Here is a 12,176-nt window from a genome sequence, read left to right on the forward strand (position 1 = left end):
CGGGTCTTGTGCTTCTACTGGAACACCAGATCGAGCACCAATATAGTGACTCTACCCTCTCTCTCCAAATGCCCTGTGAAGAGAGCCTCTTCCTCAGCACTAAGGAAAACTGGCAAGCAGTGAAGGCTGTTTGCAAGGGAGTCCCCAGAAGCTCTGGCTGGTCACAAAAACTACAACTTTGGACCACAATGTCTGTGCCAGTTCTTGCCCATGCGGCAAAGACACTGGGTAAAGAGCCAGGGAGGTACAAGTATCAAGGTAAACTTTACATTCTTTGCTCTGCCACTGACCTTGGTCAGAGAGTGACACAGCCCTGGAGATCCTAAGAATTTCCACGCATCCCGATCTCATACAGTCACAGTGATTGGAATGTTTGTGGACGTTTTTAAAATGGGCACATCCACTCCCACTTGCTGCAGTCTCCGCAATTCCAATTATTCACACCCAGGGCGAAATTTATTTTTGTTTCCTTCCTGGGATGGTAGGTCTTGCAGCCAGAGACTTGGGCAGCAGATCAGATTCTGACCTTCAGGGCAGCGGGAACTTGGCAGGTCCTCAGAAACAGCTTCCCCTAGCAGTGCTGGGAAACGTGGCACCTATGCTGGAAATAAGACACATTCAATCCACGCCGCTCCCAAACACCGTGAAGGCTGCCCCAACCTTCCTCAACACCACCCTCAAATTACGCTGAAATCCAGACAAAATCAGGCCCACGAACCCCTGACCTCTCACCTAAAAAGCTTGTGTCAGCAACACCAGAACTGGACTGAGTGGTTCTGTGCCAGCCTGCTCTTCCACTTGAGGTACCTGAAGCTGGAGGCCCCCACAAGCACCGTTTACCGCTTCCGTTTGGCAGGGCCTACTGTCTGCAAACCAATCCAAACAGTAAAAAGAACGTCCAACATTAACGATGGTTTAAATAATGTCTTTATTATCACAGAGACCAGAGCAACAGAAGACAAGTGGTTCTCCAGGTGGGGTGACTCGGAGAAAAACGTGTCACATGTACCACATGAGGCCAACAATGTCCATGAAGAAAGTAAAGCTCTTCTGTAAGCCTCCAGAACACAGCTCAGGTCCTCTTGGCTAAAGAGGGGTGAGGTCCACACCTTTACCAGTCAGTGGGGAGGGAAGGAGGAACCCCATTCAATTCAGGATTCTCATAATTTCCTCCAGAGACTGGAGGTGTCCCTGAGGACATCCAGAAACGAAGCTGGTAGAACGGAGATGGTTTCTGCCACAGACACTGGGTGGCAAATTTGGCAAGGAACCTGAGCAGGTCTGCAAGTGCAACGCAACCCATGAAAGTGTCCCTGTACCTGGCATCCTTAAGGTCTCTCCCCAGTGCTAATGTTCAGATACATGAGGTTCAACATCTGACTGGCGTCTTCCTCTCCAAGGGCAATCACAAAGCCCCTCTCCACACAAGTCCTGTTGTGTCGAAAGCACTCCTAAAGCCGTCCTGCAGTGTGAACCTTCTGGTGCCGAATGAGGTGGGAGCTTAAACTATAGGCTTTCCCACATTCGTTGCACTCGTATGGCCTTTCTCCAGTGTGAACTTTTTGGTGCCTAACAAGGTGGGATGTTCTGATGAAATCTTTCCCACATTTGCTGCACACAAATGGCCTTTCCCCTGTGTGAACTCTCTGGTGTGCAATAAAGTCAGAGCTTCTACTAAAGAATTTCCCACAGTCGATGCACTCAAAAGGCCTTGCCTCAGTGTGAATTCTCTGGTGTTTAATGAGGGTGTACTTGTGGCCAAAGGATTTCCCGCAATCGCTGCAAACGTAAGGATTTTCTCCAGTATGGATGCTCTCATGCTGAACAAGTGTGGATTTGTGTCTGAAGACTTTCCCACAGTTGTTACACTTATAAGGCCTCGCTCCATTGTGAACTCTCTGGTGTACGATGAGATTGGAGTGATGGCTAAAGTATTTTCCACACTCGCTACACTTGTAAGGCATTTCTCCGGTGTGAATTCTTTTGTGCTGAGTAAGATTGTCTTTGCGGCTAAAGGCTTTCCCACATTCTTTGCACTCGTAAGGCCTTTCTCCGGTGTGGATTCTCTGGTGCTGGATAAGTGTGGCTTTGCGGCTGAAGGCCTTCCCGCATTCGCCGCACTCGTAGGGCCTTTCTCCGGTGTGGATTCTCTGGTGCTGGACAAGCGTGTCTTTGCGGTTGAAGGCCTTCCCGCATTCGCTGCAGCTGTACTGCATCTGTCCGCTGTGAGAGGCCTCCCCGCTCCCAGTCCTCCTCTTCCTCTTGCTGTGGGTGGCCTGTCGCTGGTGACTGCCCAGACTGGCCTGGAGGCTCCACTGCTCCTCACACAGAAAGGGCTTTCCCGACAGGTGAGGTTCTTCACAAACCCTACAGTTCTTCCCAGATGAGGTCTTGCCTCTGTCTCTTCTGACAGGTTTCTCTACACTGTACTGCTTCTGATGCTGGTGAAAGTTTGCACTGAACAAGAACTGTCTCCCACACGCCCCGCAGGTGTAAGGTTTCAGTCCTTGGCATATTTCCTGGTGTTCATGCAGGTGTAAGAGGTCTTTCACGATGGGGCCACAAATGTCACAAGGGTGAGCCATCTGGGTTGATGAACCTGCCTTGGAAATGCTATCATGGGAGACTCCTAAACAAACGGTCTGCTCAGAAGGTGCCTCTTCATCTTTCGCCGCGCACCAATAACCTGCGGGTAGAAAAATGCTCTTTAAGTGAATGGGGACTTTGGAGAAGGGGCAACCCCATCACAAACGTGTCTAGTATTTAGCCCACGGGGGTGTCGGTAGGACAGCAGATGTGGGATCAGGTTAAAGAAAAAGCTGCTGTGCAATGCTGGGCCTCAAAGGGTCACAGAATGAGGAAGCCTTCACAAGGGACAAAGACCCAAGGACGGGGTGTAGGTCAGGGAGAACCAGCAAGTAGGATATCCAATTTACTCCTCTGCAGATGACTTTTGAAGGGCCTTAGCTATTGGTGGGCACTACACAGAAATGTATGTCTAGGCCCAGGAAAATCTGATTTAAAATGAGCAACTTGTGTTCAAAAACAATTTAAGAACAGATGTGTGTCTCAGACACATCAGCATTGTCCAACACAGGACGGCACTGCAGAAAGAATAGCAGAGAGCACTGGTGAGTGGGCGTGGACAGCCCTGGGTTGGAGGTCTGGACAGAAACGATATAAATAAGTGTCCAGAACGAGGAGAAAAAGATAGAAATAGGTGTGGTTTATAACCTGGGCACCAAACAGGAGTGGTGCCCAGGACAGGTTTCTGGTGCTATTTGAAGCCAGCCCTGAAGCTCCCTCCCCACGCTCCCACTCACCAGGGCCTGTCCACGTCCCTCCAGCCATGGCTAGAGTCATGACCTCTCAGTCAGGCACTCAGAGTTCTTTCCCCTGCTATGTTCAGCAACCACAAAAAATCTGGAAGAAACAAGTCGTAGAGGAAAGACAGGGCAAGTAGGAAAGCAGTGGCCCAGAGCAGCCTGCCCACAAGAGATTGAAGGACAATTAAATATTGCAAAATGAACACCAGAAATGTCTTGCAGATCAGCACCATGGGCCCCACAGGCAGTGGCCATGATGACAATTCATGACACAGGTAGGCCCAAGGAAATGCCAATTATAGGAAAGGGTAGAATCTGGAGCACAGAGGTTATCACAAATGTGGACAGAGCCACATACAGCCAGGAAAACGGCAAGCAGGGTAGTCCACGGGACTGACCACAGGGACTGAAGGAGGCAGTTCACACAGCTGAACCCTGGCACCCAGAAAACCTGTGTTACTGAGGGAAAATGGCAGTGCCCACAGCAGCTTTGGGAAGAAAATGGCAACCTCTGAGGGAAAAGAGTAGAGCACGGCCCAGAAAACTGGGGTGTGTGGGGCCTTACCCAGGAAGACCGTGTGACTCAAGTCTCTGGGCCACTCTTCCCAAGAGAAACACACAAGCGCATCCTTCAAAGTCACATGACCCTGACTGACATCAATAACTGAACACGGGGGCAGCAGCTCTCCCCAGGACTCCTGGTCTATCCACCACACCTTCACTTTCCTCCTCAGCTCCCCAACTCAGACAGGATACCAGGCCCTTGTGTGATCGGTGCCGGCTCACTCGTTCCTCATTTCCTAGTAATCATTTTGTCCAGCCCAGAACAACAGGTGGGGGACAAACAGACACTTCTGCCAGCCAGTTCCCCTGGTCCGGAGATCACGCCTCTTACATACAAATGTGAGCTCAGAATTCTCCTCTAAAGCCCCCAGGCTATGAACTCAGATTCCATCTCCAGGACACATCACTCTTTAGACCACACCTCCCTCAGGTCTATGGATACCCACAACACAGGTACCTCCCACGTGCAAATGTGCACACAGCATCCACAGAATTCTTGGTTATTGCAGCCAAGATCACATCTGGCTCCAGCTGATGGTTCCCAGTGCCGTGTATCTCTAAACCCAGCTTTTAAATGCTCCCTTCCTGGCGCTATTCTTTGATTCAATTTCAGCAATCCGGAACCACGTACAGACATCAGATAAGCCCAGCCCCTTCCCACTTTGCCGTTACATACCAAGGATGCCATATCCTCAGCAGTCGGGCTTAACACTTGACACTACGTTCTCATTCAGAGTCCGCACCCACCGGCCTTGTACCCCAAGCACAGTCACTCTGCCAGCTGACCCAATCAGCCTCTGAGCTAATCTACCTCTGCGCTTGGCAGAAACTCCCTAGGTCCCACTACAGGTCACCACGAAAGCCTGGGGAGCACCCAGCAAAGGAAACGGGTGCCTGCTTTGGCCTCACTTTCATCTCATCTCTGTTACTGCTACGCCCCAGCACTCATCTCATGTCTCCCCTCTCTGGAAGACTCCCCGCACCCCGCCAGACCCTATTATCTCCCCCACCATGGACACTACACTCCCTTTGTCTCTTAAGTGACTCCCTCTCTGCCGTGTCCACCCCCCTCCAGACCCTTAATGGTACTGCCACTGTGACAAAAAGATTCTCTCTATAAATCTGACACGCAGCTCTACTCTAATCCATATACTGGCTGCCACTTTGTGGACTTGGATCCCTCCTGTGAAATCCAAACGTGTGCGTCCAGCTGCCCACCTGAAACCTCCACTCAGATGTCTTTAGACGCTACAGACTCAACGTGGTCAAAGCCCAACTCCTGATATTATTTCCGGAAGTTACTCCCACCACCAACTTCGCTGCCTCAATTGAGAATTTTTCCATCCTTATACCTTCTCACGCCAAAAACTGTGGGAGCTGTGAGGTCATCCCTGAGTCCTCTCCTTTCTCTCACCATCCACATCAGAAAGTCCGGTTGGCCCTACTTAAAGAGACACAAAAAACGAACCCAGAATCCAGCACCCGTCCCTCACCTCCAGAACCACCAATCTGGTCCAGCCATCAACAGTCTTCTTTCCTCACCCCAATCTTCTTCACTGTGCAGCCAGAGAAAGCCTGTGAAGACCAATCAGATCACTCCTCTGCTCTAAACCTTCCATGGCTCCCACCACTCCCAAAACAGAAGCCCAGCTCCATAGGCTGCTGTTCCAGAGCTGAATTCTGTCCCCTGCTCGCTGATCACACCAAACATAACGGAGACCTGAGGCTCCCTGAGCACTCGCAGTTCAGCCTCCAGGGATGTTTTTGCCCAAGCTTGTTCCTATACCTGGACACCATTCCACACTTCATCCCACTGCACCAAATTCAAGGTACAGACCGTTAGTGACACCAGCATCCCCACACCCAAAGGCAAATACAAGGGAGGTGAACATTGCTAAGACACCAGCATTTGCCATACTGGGTTACCAAGACCGTGGGCAAGTGCACTGACTGAGGACCGAGGACTCACCTCTGCAGAGATCCTAAGTGCTCCCACCCTCAAAGCAACCTGGCAGTAAGAGGGAAGAGGGGGCTGAGGACGGCAGGCCACCACATGGGGCACCACGGACTGAACGACCCCTGTAACCCCTGCCCTGCCCTTCCGCGCCCACGATTTCTGAATGTCTCACCTCAGATACTAAGACCTTAGTGCCGCCTCCGCCCAGCTGTGCGAACAAAGACCGGTGTCACCACGTCCTCACCGGTAAAGCAGACAGTAGTGGTACCCACCTAAACAGGGCTGCTGTTTGGGTCACACACATTAACACAGATCAAAGATCTCTGAATTGGCTTTTTATCCAAATGGTTTTGGTGCAAATGAAGTGATGGGATTTTTAAATTGGGGATTTCTTTTTCAGCTTTTCAGAAAACGTGATACTTAAGACTTTCCATCATAATCAGACAGAGGCAGGCGCTTTGACCCGTCACTGGGCATCAGTATACACTTACAGCTACACACGTTAATCTTCGCCCACTTGCTCCTGCGAGCCGGGTGTACCCGTGTCCCTTCACCAAACCGGCCTCCTGGTATACCCTCCTCTGCGGAGTGTGCGGGCCGCCCCTCTAAGACGTCCACGGCCTCTCCTTACCTGAACAGCTGGGGAGCTGGTGCACCAGCGCCCTGGACTGGGCTACGGCGGCTCCCCCCCGCCCGGCTGACTCTCCCCTGCTCCTCGCGCCGAACCTTTGCTGGGTCCACACACCGGCCAATCTGGAGCGCCTCTCACCTGCCCCTGCATCCCAGGCCAGGCTCCTCACACCCTCCGGCCCTCTCCTCCTCCAGCAGGGACTCTCCCTGGAGGGAATGAGGGCGTCCACCCCCTCATCCCTGCCCTCCGATCTCTCACCCCAAGGACCACACACGACAAACACATCCTGAATCTTCTTCCCCCGAATCTGGCCTCCCGACCCGAGGCCTCATCCCTCAGTGGTCTCCACCCCAGCCCCCTCCCCAGATGCCCGTGGGACACCTCCCCTGCGAGGCGCCTCGGCTTTGCCACGTCCCGAGCGCAACTCCCGACTCCTGCGGGGCAGCTCTCTGCCGCACTCTCTCGGACCTCCGGGGAGAAAAACCGGACACGGACCTGGGACAGCCCCTGACTCCTACTTTCAGAGCAGCCGTCATCCGACATCCGACGCTGAGGAAACCCTGCCAACCACGTCTCCACCTGCAACCTCTCCAGCCGCCACAACACTCCCGGAGTCCGAGGCTCCTCACCGGCGCCCCCGCCCCCGGGCTCGTCCCGCCCCCCGGAGCCCAGATCGCCTCACGCTGCTCCGCGGCTCCCCCGGCCAGTCCACGCAAGGCTTCCGCTCGCCCGCTACCCCCCCCCCCCCCGCAAACATGACGGCCCCACTTTCCCCGGCCCTCGCGGCTCATCGCCCCTCCGAGCCTCTGCGCGCGCCGGTCGCTCGGCCAGGACCACTTCGACGGCGGTGACAAACGGGGGCTCCTCCCACAGCGGGCCCCCGCGGCCCAGAGCACTGGAGGCGGGGCCGCAACCGCCTCAACTGACACCCTTCGTTCGAGGCTTTGTGATTCCGAGCGCAGGGACGAAACGCGTCAAGGTCCGGGGAACAAAGTACCCACCTAGGCCGGATCCACCAACCGCGGCCGCCATCACAATCTGGAGGACCATACGGGGCCGTGAGGAGTCCCAGGTCGGGACCCGCGCGCCGCCGTCGCGGGCAGCGGAGCCTTCGCGGGCGCTGCCACCGCCGAGCCTCCCTGCGGCGAGCAGAGTCTCCTCCCGTGTCCTCCCGCTTCCGTCACTCCGGGCCGAACCAGCGATCCCGAGGTTCTAGTCCGAGCGGCCCACCGAGAGCGGACAAAATGTCCGCCGCGGGAAGACACCGGAAGTCCCGCCCAGTCGCCTTCCGCGCGCTTTTAAGAGTGCCACCAAGCAAGGCGCAGAGGCTTCTGGGTAATGTGGTTCTCCAGAACAATTGGCCCCAGACACCCGCGGACTCGCTCCCGGCCGGGGTGGGGGCCCAGTGGTCCCGCGAGGGGCGCTGGGAAATGGTACCTCGAAGCTCCGAGGATGGAACGGGGCTTCGCTCCTCACAAGGAGCTGGGTGTATTATGCGGAGGCCAAAGAAATGTTTGGAAACGTTCTTGTGGCTATTTCCCAAAGCCACAAAACCACGTGGACACATCTCATCAAATGTCAGTTCGAGTCCACTCAGCGCACTCTCATTTCCTTGCCGGTTTTTAAATCCGTGTAGATGAAAATTTTAAGTTTGGGTGCTTTGGCTGGGTCAGGGGTCAGGGGTCAGATCTGCAAATTGCCTCTGGGGGGGAGGCAGGAGGGTTATTGTGTCTAGGGAGGCACTTTCTTGCAGGTGGGGGTGCTGATGGAGGGCAACCCAGGCAGCAGCACCCTTTAATTCAAATGATCCTTCTTAGCCCAAAAGCTGATATACTGATTCCCTCTAGGACTATGCTACCCATCTGGAAAGGACCATTATAAATGCTTTTCAATGTGCCAGGACGGTGGCTGTCGCGGTCCTGGTGGCCGCAAATGTGCGAAAGTGACTGTCTGAACCCAGAAATAAAGATTTGGAACAGCATGATCTCATTTCTTTGCTAGGAACTGATTTCTGATGTGGAAATGTTGGGGTTCAGAGCTGATGGCCAAGAAAGAATTCTTCAGATGTCTTTGGTGCAAAAAGGTGGTTTTATTAAAGCACAAGAACAGGACTCAGGGGCAGAAAGAGCTGCATTGGGGTTGTGACAGGTGATGATTATATACGCAATGTTTCCAGGGCCCTGAGGGGCTAGCAGCTGTTAGAAACCTTGTTACATTTATTACTGTTTAGTAAAATCTCAGTCATGAGACCCTTTAGATGTTATCAGTAGGCATATGCTTGGAGTGTGACTGCCAACATATACGTTGGGGGCTAGGGGTAAAGAAAATTTCTATAGGAATTTCTAAATGCTTACAGTAGCCTCACAGGACCCTTGAGGTTGGGATAATGTTAAGATTGCCTTGTGACTTTAGCAAAGTGTCAACATCAAGGCAGCTGAGTGCCTAGTGGAAGGTCACTGCCTGTTTCAAGGACTTGTCAATGGGCTGTAGACAGTAAGGAAATTTAATTTTTTTCTCTTGCCTTTGTTTCCCACATCAATTTTCACTTCACTTGCAATTACAGGGACAGTGTCTGAATTGGGAGTACAGATTATTTATGGTAAAGGAAGAAGACGAGGAGAGGGAGGGTGAGTGGAGGAAGAGGAGGAAGGAGGGAAGGAGAAAGGAAGGGAGGATGGGAAGAAAAAAGGAAGGAAAGGAAGAAAAAAAAAGAAACATGGATAGTTTAAACTACTGAAAGCTATTATATAGTTCTGTAGTTCACAGATATACTCAAAAATGGTTCTGGGGGACATACCTTTGACAGGTGAAAGATGGCAGCAAAAACTGAGCTGGAAACACTGAAGTCTGAGAGGTAAGAAAATGAAGCTGAGCACACAGTGGGGCTGAGACACTGAATACAACAGGGTTTAGTCTCCAAAATGTAATTTCTTTCCAATCTTGAAAATTCTGATTATCTACTCTCAGGGAGAATGAAAACATTTAGAAAGATGAACAAGGATACTGTAATACCATGCTTATTCACGGCTCTAACAAACATTCGATAAACACCTACTGCATTTCAACCCCTATCTTAAGTACATGGAACAAATTTGAAAACAAGAGACAAAGACCTCAGCCATCAAGAAGCTTACACTCTACAGTATTCATGAAAGACGGGAAGAAATATGAAATATGAAAAAAAAAACAATGAATTATGTACAATGTTGGAATGTGTTAGGCACAATAGAAAAAGAAGATGAGGGTGCCGAGAAATGGGTCATGAGATGTAGTATTATACATTTGAGAGAGGCTGATTTGGGCCCAGGTCTTACTTTATAAAGGCGACTTAGTGACAGCATGGACAGGTCAATGACATTGAGAGAAAAGTTTAATGTTATTCACTGTGTCTCTAGAAATGAGAGGCACAGCATACCACGAAAGGTCACAGAAGGAACGCTGGGATTTGTTTAGGAGGCAGAAGCAGGAGCCAAGGAAAGGCCTAGCCCAGAGACTTTATGGTGTTTTCCATGGGAAAGGCAGGGCAGAGCAGAGCAAACAGCTGAGAATTGGCTACTTTGAACAATTCCAGTGGACTTCAGGTTATAGGGGTGATCTCTAGTTACCCAATACCTAGCCCTGGGATGATTTAGGGCATGCAATTTTCTTCAGGAAACACTTAAATGAGTCAACATTCCTAGGTAATGGAGTCCCCCATTCAAGGTAAGCCACTGGGTGCTTTTATAAAACCTGAGCCCATGAAAAATATAAACACAGTTAAACTTCTTAAAGAGAGTGTGCAGATTTTCAATTAGAGGATGATGGGCTAATGAAGAAAAAGAACAGCTCTTTTTTTGAGGCACAATAATTCTCTTGAGTTTACTAGAGGCCAGAAAGGTATCATCATTTATCATACATGACAAACGTGTTGCTTAAATATATTGGACTAAAATGATCATTTAGGAGTGCCTGGGTGGCTCAGTTGGTTAAATGTCTGACTCTTGATTTCGGCTCAGGTCATGATCTCACAGTTTGGTTGGTGAGATCAAACCCCAAGTAGGGCTCTGCACTGACAGTGTGGAGCCTGGTTGGAATTCTCTCTCTCTCTCTCTCTCTCTCTCTGCCTGTCCCCTGCTCACTCTCTCTCCTTTTCTCTCAAAATAAACTTTAAAAAATTGTATTTATATAATTTAAGTACAGGTTTTATTTTTATATACATTAAACTGTATTTTACATGAGGCAGTCTCAAAAATACAACAAATAAAATTAATTTTAATACAATTTTAGTTATAGACATCATAGAAATGCAGAATTGTTGAAGTTAGTCATCATAAAAGTCAAGTGATTAAAGATGTAAAATAAAAGTGAAATGAAATGAAACTCTTTGAAAGTTTCTTTTAAGTACCAACAACTGACAAAATTTTCTAAAAATTAATTTTATTTCACAAAAAATAATAATTTTCGAAGTCTATTAAAGAAAACCAGGGGCACCTGGGTGGCTCAGTCAGTTGAGCATCTGACTTTGGCTCAGGTCACAATCTCAGTGTTCGTGAGTCCAAGCCCTGCATCAGGCTCTGTGCTGATAGCTCAGAGCCTGGAGCCTGCTTCGGATTCTTTGTCTCCCTCTCTCTCTGCCTTTCTCCCACTCATGCTCTGTCTCTCTCTCTCTCTCCAAATTAAATAAACATTAAAAAATTAAAGAAAACCAGAGCTGAACAGTAGTTAAAGCAGTATATGCAGATTTTAATAAGGAACAATTGTAATGGGGGGAAAGAGACCTCAGTATAGAAAGTAGCTCAATTCCAAATACAGCATGAACAACTAGGGGTTCATAGCCAAGAAGCAGTGTGGGAGTCAGTGGATGGAAAGGTACTAAGGGGAAATTTCATGGGTAAGGGGGATTCTTGCTGAAAGCAGGCCATGGTGATCAGTACCAACTGGGGGATGGTGGGATGAGCAATTTGATGAGATATTCAAGGAGCTATTAAGCAGAGGTGGATTCTGCCTACATCAACTTAATTGGATTCTTGCTACAATTGGACAATGCAAAGATGGGCACAGAAGTCCAAACGTTGAGGTCTAGTTGGGAATAGGATTCTGAGGAGCCTACTAAAGTTTGGTCAAGGAGAGACTCGTTGTCAGCTCTGACCCCTAAATATTGCTGAATTGGAAATGCATTGTTTTATCACTTATTTATTTAAGAGAAAAAACATACTGTAAACTAAGGTAAAAGAGAGCTAAACAATAATTTGTACTAAATTATTCTAATTAAATTATTTTTATTTATTTTTATTTTTTTACTTTTTAAAACTTTTAATGTTTATTTATTTTTGAGAGAGAGAGACAGAGTGCAAGCGGGGAGGGGCAGAGAGATTATCCAAAGCAGGCCCCAGGCTCTGAGCTATTAGCACAGAGCCCGACATGGGGTTCGAACTCACAGACTGTGAGATCATGACCTGAGCTGAAGTCGGATAGTTAACTGTGGAGAATAAGCTTAGAAATCCCCGGGCTTACACCAATGGGTTAACAAGGCATAAAGAAATACAAAGCCACAGAATGCTCACACCCAAGTTCGGGTAAAAAAGACTGGCACCCCAAGAATAGGGAGGTGCAAAGGCACCCCAGAATATAGAGGGGATGCAAAGGCACCCCAGAATAGAAGGGAGTGCAGAGCCCCTGGAATAGAGAAGGAGGGACAAAGTCCCAAAATAGGAATGGG

The 12,176-nt window shown here is 49.8% G+C and overlaps 1 protein-coding gene and 1 long non-coding RNA gene across 6 annotated transcripts; one reads left to right on the forward strand and one right to left on the reverse strand.

Annotated features, from left to right (window-relative positions):
- Positions 1–909: 909 nt before the first annotated feature.
- LOC102952657 (zinc finger protein 134) lies at positions 910–7,568 on the reverse strand. 5 transcript variants are annotated; one of them, XM_042969523.1, is made up of 3 exons: positions 7,480–7,568; positions 3,324–3,423; positions 910–2,686 (listed from the first exon to the last, which is right to left on the reverse strand). In XM_042969523.1, the coding sequence occupies exons 2-3, from the start codon at positions 3,361–3,363 to the stop codon at positions 1,452–1,454; spliced, it is 1,275 nt and encodes a 424-aa protein (XP_042825457.1). In that variant the 5' UTR covers positions 3,364–3,423; positions 7,480–7,568; the 3' UTR covers positions 910–1,451. The 5 variants fall into 5 exon arrangements, with proteins under 5 accessions (XP_042825457.1, XP_042825456.1, XP_007089568.1 ...); XM_042969522.1 differs by lacking the exon at positions 7,480–7,568 and adding an exon at positions 6,020–7,118; XM_007089506.3 differs by lacking the exon at positions 7,480–7,568 and adding an exon at positions 5,384–6,008.
- A 158-nt stretch (positions 7,569–7,726) lies between these two features.
- LOC122234152 lies at positions 7,727–8,456 on the forward strand. The gene is made up of 2 exons (XR_006211916.1): positions 7,727–7,813; positions 8,326–8,456. It is a non-coding gene; the product is annotated as an uncharacterized LOC122234152 (long non-coding RNA).
- The last annotated feature ends 3,720 nt before the right edge of the window (positions 8,457–12,176 follow it).

The sequence above is a fragment of the Panthera tigris genome, chromosome E2 (genome assembly GCF_018350195.1).
Source record: "Panthera tigris isolate Pti1 chromosome E2, P.tigris_Pti1_mat1.1, whole genome shotgun sequence".
Lineage (NCBI taxonomy): Eukaryota > Metazoa > Chordata > Mammalia > Carnivora > Felidae > Panthera > Panthera tigris.

Bases quoted from the DNA above. Each gene is read 5' to 3' on its own strand.
- LOC102952657 (XM_042969521.1), bottom strand. From the start codon at position 7,528: ATGGTCCTCCAGATTGTGATGGCGGCCGCGGTTGGTGGATCCGGCCTA. The intron at 2,687-7,479 runs GTGGGTACTTTG...TTCTACCCGCAG, and splicing joins GGTTGGTGGATCCGGCCTAG to GTTATTGGTGCGCGGCGAAA.